The sequence below is a fragment of the Canis lupus genome, chromosome 18 (assembly GCF_003254725.2).
Source record: "Canis lupus dingo isolate Sandy chromosome 18, ASM325472v2, whole genome shotgun sequence".
Lineage (NCBI taxonomy): Eukaryota > Metazoa > Chordata > Mammalia > Carnivora > Canidae > Canis > Canis lupus.
Genome location: NC_064260.1, coordinates 36,682,950 through 36,699,516, shown reverse-complemented (window position 1 = coordinate 36,699,516; position 16,567 = coordinate 36,682,950). Strand labels below are relative to the sequence as shown.

The 16,567-nt window shown below is 44.8% G+C and overlaps 2 protein-coding genes across 6 annotated transcripts in view; one reads left to right on the top strand and one right to left on the bottom strand.

Moving 5' to 3' along the window:
• Positions 1-16,177, bottom strand: part of MPPED2 (metallophosphoesterase domain containing 2) — a 175,833-nt gene extending 159,656 nt beyond the window's left edge. The window contains exons 1-2 of one of the 4 annotated variants that reach the window (XM_035701509.2): positions 16,064-16,177; positions 9,328-9,576 (exon numbers count right to left, since the gene is read on the bottom strand). In XM_035701509.2, coding sequence (XP_035557402.1) covers positions 9,328-9,455 — 128 coding nt within the window. In that variant the 5' untranslated portion in view covers positions 9,456-9,576; positions 16,064-16,177. Of the gene's footprint in view, positions 1-9,327; positions 9,577-13,252; positions 13,392-13,578; positions 13,736-15,326; positions 15,486-16,063 lie in introns of those variants that run through there. The other 3 variants (XM_035701506.2, XM_035701507.2, XM_035701508.2) reach the window with 3 other exon arrangements.
• LOC125752901 (translation initiation factor IF-2-like) lies at positions 12,499-14,141 on the top strand. Of its 2 annotated transcripts, none has more exons than XM_049096355.1 (2): positions 12,499-13,397; positions 13,719-14,141. In XM_049096355.1, exons 1-2 carry the CDS (start codon positions 13,147-13,149, stop codon positions 14,044-14,046), a joined length of 579 nt encoding a protein of 192 aa, XP_048952312.1. In that variant the 5' UTR covers positions 12,499-13,146; the 3' UTR covers positions 14,047-14,141. The 2 variants fall into 2 exon arrangements, with proteins under 2 accessions (XP_048952312.1, XP_048952311.1); XM_049096354.1 differs by having other exon boundaries at positions 12,506-13,360.
• Positions 16,178-16,567: the final 390 nt, after the last annotated feature.

The window sequence follows — 16,567 nt, the reverse complement described above, 5'->3', positions numbered from 1 at the left end:
CTACCCAGTGGTGCCCAAAATGTGAGGGTTAAGAACAAAGTGAAAACAAGTTAACCTGTAGAAGTTGGAATTTGAGCACAACATATGGTAAGTCTCCCAGATACGAACAGATGGCCAACCTTGGGAAATCGCGATTTCAGATATTCTTGTATCTCTCCAAAGCCGGTTCATAGTTTGCTATTTGTCAAATGGATTTTTTTTTTTTTTAATATATTGAAATACCAACCTAAAGTCTGAATTACCTCAAAGGGCCTAACAAATTGTTCCTTTTCAGGGATCAGAACAGATCAATGTATCAAAAATTGCTATTCTGATCCTTTCAAAGGCTGGATTCATTGGTATGTGGGGTTGGCATGCATAACCCAGAAAGCTAAGGTGCAATTTGTCTTATCTCCTTGTTGACTGATGTTTAGGGATCCTGACACTCTCCTAGCATTACAGTCATATATCTGCTTCTCTCTCTCTTCTTTCCTCTCTCCCTTTCTTTGTCCCCTTCACACATATTCCCATTTCTCCTCTTCTCCAGAAAACACACATCTCCTCATTGTATATTCCTTGCCCACCCAAGCAGGACCAGTATGCAAAAGTTGGTAATATCTTTTTAAATGGCAAGGTAAAACCAAAGAGCAATGGGTATGATATTTGTGACTTAAAAAAAGTATCTAATACAGTCTGATAGGCTTCTGTAGTTATCTCTGAAGTCTTAAGGCAAAGCAAAATGAAACAAAAAGAGAAGTATTTTCCAAAACTCAGAACTAAAATAGAGCTGGTATACTGTCTATGTCATAGCAAAAGGCTAAATCAGGAAATTAAGGAAACATGCTTAAGTTGCTTAGCTGGTGGAAGACTTAAGTTTTTTTTCTTGATTTCGGTTTTAAGTCTTTGTGCAAAACACATTTTAAACTAAGTGTGCAATATGTAAACAGTTTGAAACTTGGTCTGAGGCCCAAATACCTAAAACTAAATACCACAAGTAAGCCACTTTTCTTAGCCAATCAGTATAAATGCCAAAATAGCCCACCGCAAGATGGGAAAAGATATTTTTCCAATCCAAGAATTATCAAATCTTTGAGCTGGAAGGTTTCAGAGGCTTTCTACACAAAGAAATAAATGGGCTTGAGTAGGGTCTGTGTTACGGCAATCTTTCAAGGAAGCAACTACCAACAGATGAACCAAGAACGATTTAATTCTCACTTGGAATTTTAAAGCTCAATAATATCAAGTACTGAACATTTACCTGTTTGCTTTATTAATGTTACTAGCTTTTCTTTTCTTTTTTTCAACTGATGTCGAGAGCTTTACTACTTAATATAAAACCGCACAAAAATTTAAACCTACTAGAGGGGCTTATATTCTTGATTTGTGGTAAAGAAGAAAATATGGAAAGCCTGCAAAAGCGCATTTTCTTATGTACATTTTACCCTTCTACGGGGACAGAAATTGAGGGAAAAAACCCTTCAAAACAAAATAGAATAAAAATATGCAGACCCAAATACTGCAAGGGCCAATAAATCCAACAGAGTTTCCTCTTTGCAGAGTTAGTGTTTTTACATAGACAAAGCCTCCAAGTGTACTTCTACATTTAAAAAAAAAAAAAAAAAAAAAAAGACTAACATGGTGGTCTGCAAAAGGAGGGTAGTTTTGTCCATACTGATATTGAAGTAATAGCCCAATCATGCCAGGATGGCTATGAAACATCTAGTTTCCGGCATGCTGTGGAAGTCTAAAAGGGGAAAAAAACATAGAAGGACAGAGCTGAGGAAAAACTTGAAAAGAAAGAAAAACAAGCTGAGGGACAGATCTTCTGAGACTCAGCGAGCTTCTTTTCCTTTTTGGAAATAATTCAGAACTAGCAAGAACTTGCTGTACAACCCGTGGTAGATTCAGTGGCATTGGCTTTGTTTTGATATCTTAAAATCTACACCTTCGTAAGCTTTAAAATCTCAGAATTAAATTAAATATGTCTCATATACAGACTCCCTATTGCATTACTTCTCAGTTAGCCATTTTGTATGTTTTTCTCAAAACACCTCCATAAAGGAAGTTTAAAAAAAAATAACAAAAACTGTACTTAGAGCAGGAGATAGATTCAATTCATAAGGAGAGATGATCTGATGGTGTCCCAGTTTCAGGATGTGTATATCCACCGACTATAACCACTGTTTCCCTATGAATCTTCCTCTATCTCTATAAATGTAGGTAAGTATTTCAGAATTTAAAATGCAGGCATACCACAGTGGATGGGATCTACTTTACTTGTCAAAATGCTTTACCCTCCTCAAAAGTCAAGCAACCAAAAAACAAACAAGCAAAAAGTACTACACAGTTATACAACATACAACCAGGATTCTAAGAACAAATCCATATGGACAAAAAAAAAATCTAATTTTAGGTTGCTTTTTAAATGCTTGAATGCAAACAAAGAAATCTACAGAATAAGAAAAAAGTCAGCTCTAAAATGAAGTCAAACTGTCACGGACCACAAGACTAGTACCCTCAGGGAGTATATAGGAAAAAGAACTTATTTTAGAAAAGAAATGAGAGAGAAAAAGAAAAATACTCTGTGTTTACATATGAGTGCAAACGAAAAGAGCCATTCAGCATCTCCACGATGAATTTCAGATTGAAAACATTAACAAAAATTATGGCCATGCTAATGTGTAGGCCAGTGATAAATTTGTAATGAGAATGAGCATGGGAATGAGTGGCTTACCAAGAGAAAAAATGTTTAGAATATATATTTTTTTAAAACAGCTAATGCAGCCCAGCTCCAGAACACAGGATTAATTTCTACCTTGTTAGTAAAGTGCTATTTTTTACAGAGCCCCCGACATTCATTCATTCATTGATATTAGTCTTCCTGTGGGCGAAGAGTTAAGGGATCATTCCTCTTCTCCCTCTCCACCACATCCCCATGATGCCTTACTATTATATTCTTTTCCTACAAATAGCACGAATGATGAGGGATTCATATTCTTAATTTCAAACAGACCTAAAGATAAGAAAGAGAAATCCAAAACTGCCAGAGTGGGAGACAATGATGCTAAAGGGCACCATGTTCCTGGTGAGGAACCTGAAATTCGGAGAAGCCCAATGCACTAATGACCACAGCCCTAATTAGTGACCAAGACGAGACTAGCATCCAGGTCTCTGAAATGCTATCGAATAAGTCTACTACAGCAAACCATTTATGTACCGATACTGTGTACTCTGATGGCTTCCAAAACTGAATCCAAAAATACTTCTTAACAAATTTCCCTTCAGGTACAGGACGAAAAAGGAGGCAACATCTTTGTCACTGCTCCCACCTTCCCACAGGTGAGCAAGCGGAATTATACTGAACCAATAAACAGCCTTTGGTCTATTCTTCGATTATAACGTAAAATAGAAGAAAGCACCATCCAAAGAAGGTAGGCCCAAAGAAAGTAGAAGATTTACATTTGTGTGAGCCTTCAGTGTAAATCTTGCAGACAAAGCAGAAGGACTTATAGGTAAATTACATTTTTATCATTCTTAAAAAAATGTTTTTATCATAAAAGTATCACATAGTTGCTATAAAAAATTTAAATTATACATAAATACATAAAATAAAAAGTGAAAGGTCTTTATCCACCACTCCCTCCTCCAGTCATTCCCTAAATAATCACTAGTAACGTCGGTATTTATTTTTCTACACACTTTTATATATTTCTTTTAACCAAAAGGCACCATTCTGTAACTCTCTTCTGTAACTTTGTCTTTGCACCTAAGGATGCCTAGTACAGACCTGACATAAACATTTACTTCCCACCATGAAAAACGAAACTTCAGATCACACAAACAAAATTCTTTAAGAATCTGGCATGGAATGATCACCAAGATACCCTAAAAGCTTCAGATCACTTTTGATTCATAATGGCCAAATACTGACAGGTACTATATAATGCAATAAAAAGTAACAAAAACACGAGTTGGACTTGTCAAGTTTTATACAACCAAGAAGTTCAGAAAGGAAGATGTTAACACTGATGTAACCAGGGTACATACATGAGGCCGTATGGAAAGAGCTTAAGTATTATCACAGCATCTATGTATCAAGTGCTATCTTTCAGGCACTATATGTCATATATGCTTTATCTCAATTAATCTCAAAGGGTCAATCAACCCATTTTACAGATGAGAAGACTCAGTAATTTGTCCATCAATGCTCAGCCAAGCTACTAACTGGTAGTATCAACATTGTATATAGATCTCTAATTGCAGCTATCACTCTCCTCATTGCCTAGCCAAAGCTGTGGTCCTCTGCACTCAATCCTGGCTAATTAGAGTTAATTCTTGATGCTTCTGTTTTAACCACAGCCATAGGTGGGGAGCCTAAGACATTGATAGGAATACAAGAATATGAGAATAGCCCATGAGGAAGAAGGCCAATGTGATTTCACAGAGAATAACAAGGCAACCCTCAGGTCACTGGATTCCTTCTGCCCTTGGAACTGTCACTCCCAAGGAATAACTGAAGTTAATGAGATAATCCTAGGCCCTTTATGACTTTGCCAGCCATCAAGAGGTCAGAACATCTGCCAACCCTGACAGTCAAATATCCCACCCAGAAAAGTTTGCTGGGAATGGTTCCTTGAGGAAGACAGGACAAGACTTACCAGTAATTTTCTTATTCATTTATTTTTACCCCACTCATTTTCAAATTAATTAAGACAGTTTAGAATAAAAAAATGCAGACTCAATAAAACAATCATTAATAACACCTAACATGTATTGAGTATAAACCATATACTAAGAACTCCTCTAAGAATTTTTACAAGTAATACTGTTTTAACATTCACAGCAACCTTTTGAGATAGGCCCCTACTTTTATCGTCCACATTTTACAACTTGGAAAAAGAAAACACAGAGAACTTAATACATCTCTCCACAGTTGGTTACACAGCTAGTAAATGGCACAAACCAGGTTTTAAGTCTAACAATCTTACTCCACTGGAGATGTCAAGCACTATGTGACGCTGCCTCCCCAAAACAAGTATAAATGAACAAAAGCACAGTAATACTCCACGAGTGCTGACAACTGAAGACAAAAAGGGACTAAAACTGAAAATAAGATATGGTATGAGCTTCCTAGCAACCAATTCTTAAAAAAAAAAAAAAAAAAAGAGGTGAGGAATGAACCTCAGTAAGGTGATCAACCATCCTGGTTAGCATAGGACTGAGGGGTCTCCCAGAACACAGGCCTTTCAGTGTAAAAACGGAGATGGCTGGCTACCCTACTAAAAGAGGTTTTATAATATTTTATTAGGCCTCACATCATTAAGAATATACAAAATCTTTATGGTGCTTTCAAACCTACGTTGGCGCCTTCAGCATCTCCTCCCACCAACATTAAAAATACTAAATACTAAATAATATTCTCAACACTCCACTTGGGAAAAGTGAAGACATTGTAGAAAAACAAAATGCTGTTAATTGTTGGTTTTCAATCATCACATCAATCACTATGTTCAAGAGTCTGGGCTGGAGGGGCACGCAAATTCTTGGCTAAATACTGCCCTATCAACTCCAGCTGTGCTTTCATTTTCTTTCCCAAGGTCATATAGGATTCCTTTCTTTAAAACAAAAATCTTCCTTTAGATTTTGCCATTTGCAACAACAGAGATGGACCTAGCGGATATTATGCTGAGTGCAATAAGTAAGACAGAGATAGACAAATACCATACATCTGACGCACACACACACATACACGCACATGTATACATATATGTGGAATCTAAAAAAATAAAAAAAAAGCAGAAACAGATCCACAAATACAGGCATAAACTGGTGGTTGTCAGAGGGGAGGGAGGTGAGGGGATAGGCAAAATGGGTGAAGGGAGGTGGGGAGGCCCAGGCTTCCAGTTTTGGAATGAATAAGTCATGGGATGAAAGGCACAGCACAGGGAATATAGTCAATAGTATTATAATAGTGCTGTCTGGTGACAGATGGCAGCTACACTTGTGAACACAGCATAAGGTATAGAGTTGTTGAATCACTCTGCTGTACACCTGAAACTAAAGTAACTTTGTGGGTTAACTATACTTCAATTAAAGAAAAATCTTTATGTCGCAGGCAGAGATGCAGGCCAGTGGTTCTTAGAAAGCTTGGTGGCAGCCTCATGAGAACTCACAGGAGAAGCCAATCCAAGACCAAACAGTAAATCTCCGAAAGCCACCTGAAGCAATAGCTCAGAAATCAGTGATGAGCTTGATGAAGATGGGGACCAAGTTTTATGTATCTGTATTCCCCCTATAGCAACCCCCTGCAAATAAATGTCATCTTAATCGCAATCTTGATCTCAGTAGGTCAGAGCTAAAAAGATCCATAACTATCATTTGGTGCAAATGTGTACAAACGAGTAAACTGAGGCATGGAGTAGAGAAGTAAATTGCCCAAGGGGGTCACAAAATTGATATGAGACTAATTGAACTAAAGAGGAAGTGAACTCTTCCTTAATTAAGGCAAGAAAACCCCACTAGGTTGTGTGAGAGAAGACAATGGATCGCTTAAGAGACCAGGATTGTAATTCCAATTCAGGTGATCCATTATGGATCTTCATAGGCCTCAGTTGTAAGTGAAAAAGGAAAGGAAGCATTTTAGGGGCCCCATGCAAAATAATGAGCAACTATTCAAGTGGAAAATTCAAAATATTTTTAGGGAGAGGAACAAACCTCTGCCACGACATGTTGAGAATTTCAGAAAAACCGAAGATATTTTAGACTCAATATTTTATGGATATTTTCCAGCCAACTTAAGTTTCTATTTAGACTAAGCTCTTTTTTTTTTTTTTTTTTTTACTTTAAAGAAAGTGTAACATGGTCACATTTAACCAAGATACCTGAATGCCGAGTATGGGCCAGTCACTGCACTAGGGCACCAAACAAGGAAAAATAAAGCCAAGGAAAAGGTAAGCCAACTTGCTTGACAATACACACACACCTTCATACAAACGCTCAAAATGTTAAGATAGGACAGCAAAATTCCAATGAAAATCTCCAAATCTCAATTATAATATCTCATCTCAATGCACAGTCAAATCAGTGGATCAATCCAGCCATCAATCAGTATTTCTGAACACCTGTTACCTGCTCAATCACCACTCTTAAGAAACAAATGAAAGCCCAAGAGATAATAATGCAGGTGGGACGGGCTGAAGTACGGGGGCTTGTGTTGGGGAGCAGGGCACGGTCAGCTTGGATTGGGAGAGACAGAGAGGTTTTATGGATGTAGGAGGCCTGCAGGGACCTGAGGCATTTGATGAGCTGAGCATCAGTGTGAGTGCTGCAGCCGTGAGAAGCACTGAAATCAATGGCACCAAGATAGAGGTGTGCTCAGGCGACAGGGAGCCAACCTGCATGGTGGCTGGAGCAAAGGGTTCGGGCAGAAAGCCCTGGGTAAGTGATGAAGGTGAAAAGGTCTCCTGGACCCAGATCGTGCAAGAGTGCTCTACTCCAAAGGTGGAAAGTCTAGTGAAGGGCTACAATGCTGTCTAGGCTACACCACTGGAAACCCCATTTTTGCAAGCCTTTTTTTTTTTTTAAGATGTATGTAATTTGATCCTTAGATTTTTTTTCATGGCTAGATCTAAGCAGATTAGTTCTAAGGTTACGTGGTTTTTTAAAAATATCTGTTCATTCCCAGTGAACTAATAGAACCTTAGGGCCATGAACAAGGGAGGACTTAAGGTGACGTTCCCTATCAGTCATCTTCCGAGGAATCTGAGGCAAAACATACTCTCTTTTGCCTGAAAGGAAACAGAATTCACAAAGTTCTTTGTGATTCTTTAATACCAAACGTCACACTGGCAGAACAGAGCTAAAGGTATCCCAAGTCCAGCTCGCACAAATTCTATAACATATTTGAAGAAAAAGAAATCATTAGAAGCAGAAGAATAAAAGGAAATTTTGAAATGAACACAGACGTATCGTTCAGAAAAGCCATTTTAACAAAGGAAAATCTCATTCACCTTAAAAACTTTTCCTTAAAATCATGTTAACAATCTTTCATAATCATGACTAAATTCTGATTTAGAGAAAGTATAAAAAAATTCTTCAAAACAGTTTAGCACTAACCATTCACAAGGATTTCTTTCCCTTTTTCCTTTCCTTTTTTTCCCCCCAGAAATCTCATCATAGGTAATTGAGTGGCTCTAATAGAATCTACCTGCAAAGCAACATCCTAGTATTTACACCAATAGCCAGGCAGTCAAGAGAGATCTTTTTTGTTTGATTAGTGTTTCTAAATTTGGGGGAGAGGTATGTGTGTGTCTGAGGGGGACTACTATTTTTTTCAAAAGCTCAAATAAAACAAATACCAGAAAAAGAACTTGTGACTTACACATGCCCCGAGTTCAGTTTTGCCAGGAATGGAAAAAACAGTCAACAGAGCCCTAACCTCCTTTCTCTCTTGACTACACAATAGTGTTCAAAGAGGTTTAGTCCTACTATGAAAGACTCATGTTAGACATTGGAAGGGTCTAATAGAGAATGAGCACTAGGCATTGAATAAACTAGGGAGATGGTGACCTTTTGCCCCTTCTGCTGAAAGCCCAGCACATCCTGTGGCAGGGGAACAGAATAAAGCTGCTGTGCATCCAGGTGCCGCAAAATCCTTGCCTCTGGATTTCTCCCACACTCTATTCCTTAAACAGTTTAAAACTGCAACATGACTTAAATAGCATTAGGGAGTGAGAGAAAAGTACAATTCCTGGAACCAACTGTTCCACTGTCCCTTAATCCTTTGTTCCCCATATTGTTTGAGTCCTGCAGCATGCAGCACACGTTCCACTAGCAACAGGCAAGACAATGGATTTAGCAGTGGCTGGACAATTAGTCCCAATTAGGCCTATTTCCCAGCTGAATGTAAAGGGGTAGTGGGGTGAGGTGTGGTGGAAATAAAAAAAAAATACAGAAATTTTAAAGAAATATTTCATCATGGAGGCAAACAGCACAACGTAAAGCAAACTGAACCAGGGGTCAGGAGACTCTGCCAAAAGTCACTGTGTGACATCAGGCAAATACCTTAACCTGTCTGTTGTTATCCACAAAATGTGGGCAACTGATGACCACCCCTTAGATCTCGTGATCTAACATCAAAATGCGGTTGAAAGTACTCTGAAAATCTGAAAAAGCTACACACATCTAAGGTATTCCTCTGAGCTATATTTGGAACCACGGATACCCATCTGTTTTACAAATCATATACCTTTTATTGTCATTGGCAGAAATCATTAGTGACTTTCTTATTTTACTTCTATTTTCTTGATTGCTAATTTTTTTTTTTTTTAATTCATGAGTGATACTTACATATGTACATGTGGCGGCTGGAATCTGCTCTGGTTGATGTTGTAGTGCGTGAATGCTTGGGTGGGGTTTGAGCTGTACTCATCCACCGTTATGGTAACTTTGCCTTGAGAAGGAATCCCATGAGCCATCCTTCCTCCCTATAGGCATGAGCAATTCACAACTTTCCGGAGCAAAGGATGGAAGCAGGCATGGTGTGTTTCAGCCAACCTCTGAACCCAAGGATCTACTCATCAATACCACCGTGTGTTTCTGAAAAAAAATAAATAAATTATAAAATGAGAACAAAGAAAAAGAAGGTGTTCTAAGAAACACCAAATATGACAGCTGGACATGAAATTGGCTCAGGAAAAAATCTTAATATACCCACGCCTCGTGGGTACCACCATTCCCAACACTCTACCCTGCATGCACTTCCGAGTGGACACTGCACTCCATATGACACTGCTGGCTGCTAGCAAATCACTTCAATGGCGTTCAAACTAAGATTTCCTCTTTAATTATAATTATGGCACTTAACATGAATTACGGAAGGGGCATATCCACAGTTGCCATGGTGTCTAACTATAAATGGTTTGTGCTCGAAGTGGAGAATCTTCCAAACCTTCCCTGCTAATTGGAATGTTTGGTCTGTACAAAGTTGATGTCATAGAATAATGTGAAATCTCAATGCTTAACACAGCCATATAACACAATGACAAATGTAAATTTAAAATGCTGCACTTATAATAGATACCTGTGTATATCTGTAACACACACATAATATATGCACCCGTTCCATGCACTTTTTTCTTTCACAAGCAGTTCTCCAAATACACAGGTACTCAACGCCTGGTATACATATGTATTCCACTCTGGCCAAGAATCTTATGGTAAGGCAAATCCCTCTTGCTAAATGTAATATAATTTCTTTAAACACTCCAGTCACGCTGGGGGAAAGTCAAACACATCCAGGCTTGGGCCACTACTTGGATGCATTCATTACGGCCCCTCTCAGAGCCCAAAGAGAGCACTGAAAGGGAGTAGCCATTATATCCTCCACCTCATTCTTGCTTGCTGCTGTATAATTCTCAGTAGTGGGTTTCATTCTTTCAAAACTTCCATTAGTTTTGATTATTTTGATAAATGTCCATGTATTATTTGCTGTGCTGGGTTGAGAAATGAGGATGTTTATTTTCGTGATAGGTATGCAAAGACTGAGAGAGCACATCCCTGCACTGAGTCTGTTGGAACGGGTTAGTGCAACAGAAAAGAAATGGGGAGCACCCTCCCTGAGTAACCCTTGGGTAACCCACGCTCTTACTTTAGGCGCTCCACATCAGAAAATGTTTGCCATGTGCGCTATTAAGCTCCAGGAATCTTAGCTGCTATCTCAAATAAAAATATTTAGAATAATAAGATTAGATTTAGATTTGGCATGAAACACCTTAGATATCAAGCAAAAGGCAGATGGCCTGCCATAGGCCATTTATTTTATTATTTTACAACCCCGGGGGTTGTGTAGTCCTCCATATGCTAGCTGGGCTAAGAAATTCCACAGTGTTCTACTCAAATCATTGCCTTCTTCATATTAGCAAAGCAAGCTAAATGACACCCACCTTGCCTTCGTTCCTAATGCACAACGCCACTGCCAAGAGATGAATCCCTGGTGTTCTGGCATTTTAAACAAAGTGTCACTTTGGGTTCTCTTTCTTCTTCCTGACTTCATGGGAGGTATGAGTCCTTTAAGCACTAGTTGATAGACAACCAGGCCAGGAGGATTAACTAAATTAAAATCTTTCCCTGCTCCTTTGATGGAAGATATCTATAAGAACTGCTTACAAATCATAATGTAGCAGTTTTCATACCAAGTTTGCAGCTGTTTCCTTAATTTCCCCCCAATTATATTTTACTGTTATTTTGCATAACAGTAAAACACAACACCTGCTTCAAATTGCAGTCCTGTTCTAAGTACTGTAATTCTCTTTTGAGACACAAAGTACCGAGACACTATTGGAGCGCAAAACTGCATAATTGCGCCACGCTGAAAAGTAAATACAAATGAAAACATCTTCCTGTTATAGAAATGACTGTCATTAAAAAGAATGTTAGCCATCAAAGCACAGAGGGAAAAAAAATACACATTTTCAGACGGCGAGAACTTAGTGTTTGCATAAATTAAAGAGTGGTGTAAAAATTACATGGCAATTCTTATGTTCCTGCCATCAATGTCTATTGTGTGAGATACAGAGCATTAAGAAGCAAAGGAAACAAAATTCACGTCTCCACCACTGTGACCTCTCAATAGCCACGTCTGCACTCTGCGCCAGAAGGGGTTTAAATGTTTCTGGAGTAAATTCACCAATTAAACTAGAAAACAGCCTAGAAATAAAATTTCCACACCTCTTATGTAAAACATCTATGCGACGGCTTAAAGGAGTTAGCAGTAGACCCTCCCATTTGAAGCAGAGAAGAGAACTTAGGACGTGATCAGTTCACACTCCTGAATGGTCCACTCTAACCTAAAGTCCAAGTAGGATGGCCTTTTCTACCAGGTGAACATCTGTGCCTCTTGGCGCCTTTGCCCCGGCAAGACAAATAGAACATCTTTTCATCAGCAAGCACAGGCCCCTGTAACTCTGAAGGGCTAAATGGGTGGCTGGCACCTCATTTGAATTCATCTTTACCCATGTTCTCTTTCAAATGTTTTATCGAAAGAGTGCACCTGCAGTGTCTACCTTCTTTAATCTGGAGTCCTTTGAAGAAACTGTCGGACGGAGGCAGAGAGCTTCAAAACTTTCACAGGAACCTTTACAGACAAGTCAAGAAAAGGCTTATTTTTTAACATACTATGTTCAGCCCCACTCACATCACAAAATGAACATATCCTAAGATATTAAACACCAACACATGGAAAAGGCTTTTCTTTTTTTCCTAGCAAACTCTCAGAGAGAGGGGACAACCGCCCCTCCTCTGACCTGAGAGATCTGGAAAAAGCTTGAAACAAGACAGCATGATACACTGCCTAAAACTACCCAGAAGCTGATTCACCTTGCTTCACATCCTTAGGAAGTAAAATCTTCCAAATGTTCAGATTTTGGAGCATCTCATCCTCATGACACTTACATCACTTCTTTAGATGTAATATTTAAAGAGACCAGTATTCTTTCTTTTAATTTTCACTTTATCTTTCAGCACACTTGCTCCACAAAACAAAGGAACCTGGCACTAAATGCCAGGAATCCTAAAGGAAAAATCTAAAAGGGACTGACACTGCCAAACGTTCACGCTGGTGCTACTTTGATTTTCTCTTTAAATAAAGAAGAAACAAACAAAAAAAAAAGCATGTGGGCTCATTTTGCATTTCCTAGACAGCAATCCCGTCTCCTGTCCCTTAAGCTGTGCAACTTGCAATGTTCTTTTTTTTTTTTTTCTTTTTTTCAGGAATCTGCCTGGAAAACCTTTAAAAGTCTGCTGGCAATGAAAGGATTAAAAAGCTGAGGAATTAAATAACTGTCTCCACCTCCTAGACACCAGAAGCCCAATTTACCAAAAGTTTCAAAGCAGCAACTCCTGACCTCTCTACCCGAGCTCGCTCGGCACAGCCTATGAGAGAGGAGCCCGTGATTTCCTCGTTCCAACAAGGATGCTCATTTTACTCATTCACCGGCCCTTCGGGAGATCGCCCGACCGCCTGGCCGCACTTTGGAACTCGCCTGCTCCAGCTCCACCAAATTTCGCTCTGTCCTTCCTCCCTCTGCCGCCCGGAGCGAGGGCTTTCTCAACTCACGCCCCCACTCTTTAACGCCCACCCCGGGTTATGCACCGCGGTGACCCCGAGCGATGCCTGCAAGCCTTGGCAGAGGCTCCTCCGCCAGGGTTCTGGGAGGGATGCACGAAGTCCCACGTGCCTCGGTCCGCAGAGCGCCCTCCCTCCCGCCGCACTTACACCTGAACTTGTCTCCAGCACTGCGGACACCCGCCTGGCACATTCTCTCGGAGAGAAAGGGCAGGACTTTGCTCCTGCGCCTCTGGCAACGCGTAGAGCCTATATACGGTGGGGCGGGGGGCGCGGAATTCTCTACTTTGGATTGGTTTGTTTGTTTTAAATCTAGGGTGGGCAGTTGCGGAGGGGGGGGGGGTGTCCTTTAGCAACTACACACACACACACACGCGCGCACACACGCGCACACACTCGCCCTGCCCTCCCGGCTCGCGGCAGGCTCGTCCGGGCTACAGCTCCCCCTTCCTTCCTGGAGCACCAGCTCGCCTTACTCGCTCGGTCCCCCGTTGCCACCACCGCGTCGCCTCCGCTGCCGCCGCCGCTGCTGGCACTGCTGGAGCTGCGCTCGCGGCCCGGGCTCCGCTGGGCGCCTCTCTCCCTCTCTCTCTCTCTCCCTCTCTCTCTCCCCCAGCCCCGGATTGATTGATGACCACCGGCGGCCAATGGCTCTGACACCGCGCCATCCTCGCTCGAGCATCACAGCCCCACGCCCCCGACGTCAGCCCCGCGGGCGCACCGGCATCCCCGAGCCCTCGGAGCGGAGCCCGCGCCCGCAGCCGCCGCGGCCGCCTCCCTGCTCCCTGCTCCCTGCTCCCTGCTCCCTGCTCCCTGCCCCGGGGCTGCCGGGCTGTTCCCCTGCAGCGGCGGAGAAAGGAAGGGAGCGAGCCAGCGAGCGTCGGAAAGGGGGTGTGGAGGCCACGGAAGTCTCCCCTTCTTTAGACCTCTTTCCTTTCCCTTAAAGTTTTGTTGGGTCCCCCCCCCCCACCTACACCCCCACCCCGACCTGCGTGTGTTTGTTTGCAGCCTCGAAATCAATTACACGTTTTGCATGACCCGCATCTGCGCTTCATTTGGGGGCAGGCTGGGGGGCGCGCGGGGGGGGGGGGGCGGGAGCGGGAGGTGGTAAACGTCCTCTCGGCCGACCCCACCGGGAGGACATCCTTAAATTTCTTCTTGGTGGATTCTAAGTCCCTCCCGGATCTCCAGAAAAATGCCCCCTTCGTCTCCTAGGCCGCAAAGCCCCGGAACGCAAAGGCTTTACAAAGATAACCCTGTTCCCTGTAAATAGCCAAGAAAACTCCTGCCTCTCTGGAGAAGAAATCGGGCGGCAACGGTTACTTTTTTTTTTCTTTTTCTTTTTTCTTTCTTTTTTTTTTTTTTTTTTTTTTTCCTCCCCTCCCCTCCTCGCTCGTTCCCCCACCGGGGCCCCCGCCCGGGTCGCCGGCTGGCTCGGCCGGCTGCGATCGCGGAGACGCGAGGCGGCAGGGGACAGCGGGGCTGGGGGCGCGGGGACAGGGTGGGAAAAAGCCCCGCGCGGGAGCGGCGCGCGCGCGGGCGGCCCCGGGGGCGGCGGCGGAGCGCAGCCCCTGCACAAAGCTGCGCGGCGCCTTCCCGGCCGCCGCTCGCCGCTCGCCGCTCGGGCCGCCGCGGGCGCCCGGGGCTCGGGCCAACACAATGCACCCGGGCCTAGGCCGGGGCGGTTCGAACACAGAACCCCGGGACTTTCTAGTAAACAGCTCGCCTAGCCCTGGTCCCCACCCCCATCCCCGCCGCCTGGCTTTCGCAGATGCCCCTCGCGGACATCCCCCCCCTTCACCCCTCCTAAGAAATCCGGCGGAGAAGGGCGCTGGAGGTGGGGACCCCGAGAGGTCGGGGGCTGGGGGCTGGGGCGCCGGGGTGGGGGGGAGGGGAGGGGAGCAGAGGATCGAGATGGGCAGTGGGAGGCAGACAGCTCCCGAAAAAGAATTTGCTTTCGCTCTGGGGTAGAAAATACGCCCTCCTCGGGTTCCCGATCGCCCGGGAAGCGCCGGCTCGTGCGAACGTCAGGAGCACCGGGGCAGCGCGGTCCGCAGCCGCCGAGCCCCCCGCACGCGCCTCTGACAAGGCACCTCTCACCCGGGCTCCGCTTTGTGTGTGCATTTTTTTTTTTTTTCCTCCCTTCCTCTCGCGCGCGGCACCGGGCGCCCGGCCGCCTCCTCCCCCTCCCCCGCCCTCCGCCTCCCTTCCCGGGGCGGATTACCTTTCCCCGGCTGCGCTCCGGGTCCCGGGGATGCCTTCAGCGCCCAGCGAGCAGCCGATCCATCGCGGAGCGGCCCGAGCCGGCGGGAGGCGGGCGGGGGGCGCGCGGGGGCGCGCGGGGGCGGCGAGGGGCGCGGGCGGGCCAGAACCTTCGACCCCGGAGGTCCCGCCGCGGGCTGGGGCGGAGGGGGGGGGGGCGCGGCCCGGGAGGGAGGCGGGGGCGGGGGCGGGGGTGGGGGGGAGAAAGGACCCGAGCAGCCGGGATCCGGGGAGAGAGCGAGCGAGGGGGCGAGGAGAGGGAGCGAGGGCGCGGCGAGCCGGAGGGAGCGCGAGCGGTGCAGTGACAGGGACTGCCACTGGGGTCAAAGGAGCACAGCTCCAGGAAGCAGGGCGGCAGAGGCGCCGCTCCGTGCGCGCTCCCCGGCGGGACCCCGCGCCCCCGCGCGCCCCTCCTGCAGCCCGGGCCCGCTCGAACCCCCACCGGCGCCCCGAGGCCCCGGGGTTGCAGGAGGAGGAGGGAGCGGAGGGCGAGGCCGGCAGCCTGCTGGTGCTCTCGGGTCAAGCAGGCAGCAGGAAGCTGAGCCGCAAGTTCATCACCAGGACTGTGGTCGGCGTAAAAATGATAGGGCACTGGGCAGGGGGGCGGCTACGGAGCCCCAGAAAAAAAAATAAAGGGAGTTTTCCCTCCAAATGGGCGTCTTCTGCAAAGAGCACACCCAGGCCCCCCCATCCACCGACCTGCCTGGCGCTGTCTGGAGTCCTGGCCCAGCTCCAGGGCGCCGAGCTCGCCGCGGGGGCAAGGGGAGCGGCCCGGGCACTGGGCTCAGACCCGGGAAGGCGACCCTGGGTCCCCTCCCATCTGCTGAGCTTAGGCTTTCCTGGGGGGGGAGAGCTGTGCTCTCTTTCCTCAAGCCTTTCAACTCGCCAGATACAAGGACACACACACACACACACACACACACACACACACACACACCTTTCTCTCTGCAATGTTGTTCCAGAGAAAGAAAAGGCCAACCCAGCTGATAATTTTTTTCACCTCCACGAATTAAGGCAGGTTCGGAATAGGGAAGTGAGGAGAGGCAAAAGACTCTTCTTAACCGTTTCCATTTTTGTCTTGGGAGCACAGAGTCCTCCTCCACCACCACTACCACTACCACTACCACCACCACCACCCCCAAATAGGCACTTCAAAACCATTTTAAAAATCAAAGTTGGCCCTCTGTTTTCTGCTACTTTGGA

Coding starts and splice junctions, on each gene's coding strand:
- LOC125752901 (XM_049096354.1), top strand. CDS start 12,912: ATGAGAGAGGAGCCCGTGATTTCCTCGTTCCAACAAGGATGCTCATTT. Junction 13,361..13,718: donor ACGCGTAGAGCCTATATACG/GTGGGGCGGGGG, acceptor TCTCTCCCCCAG/CCCCGGATTGATTGATGACC.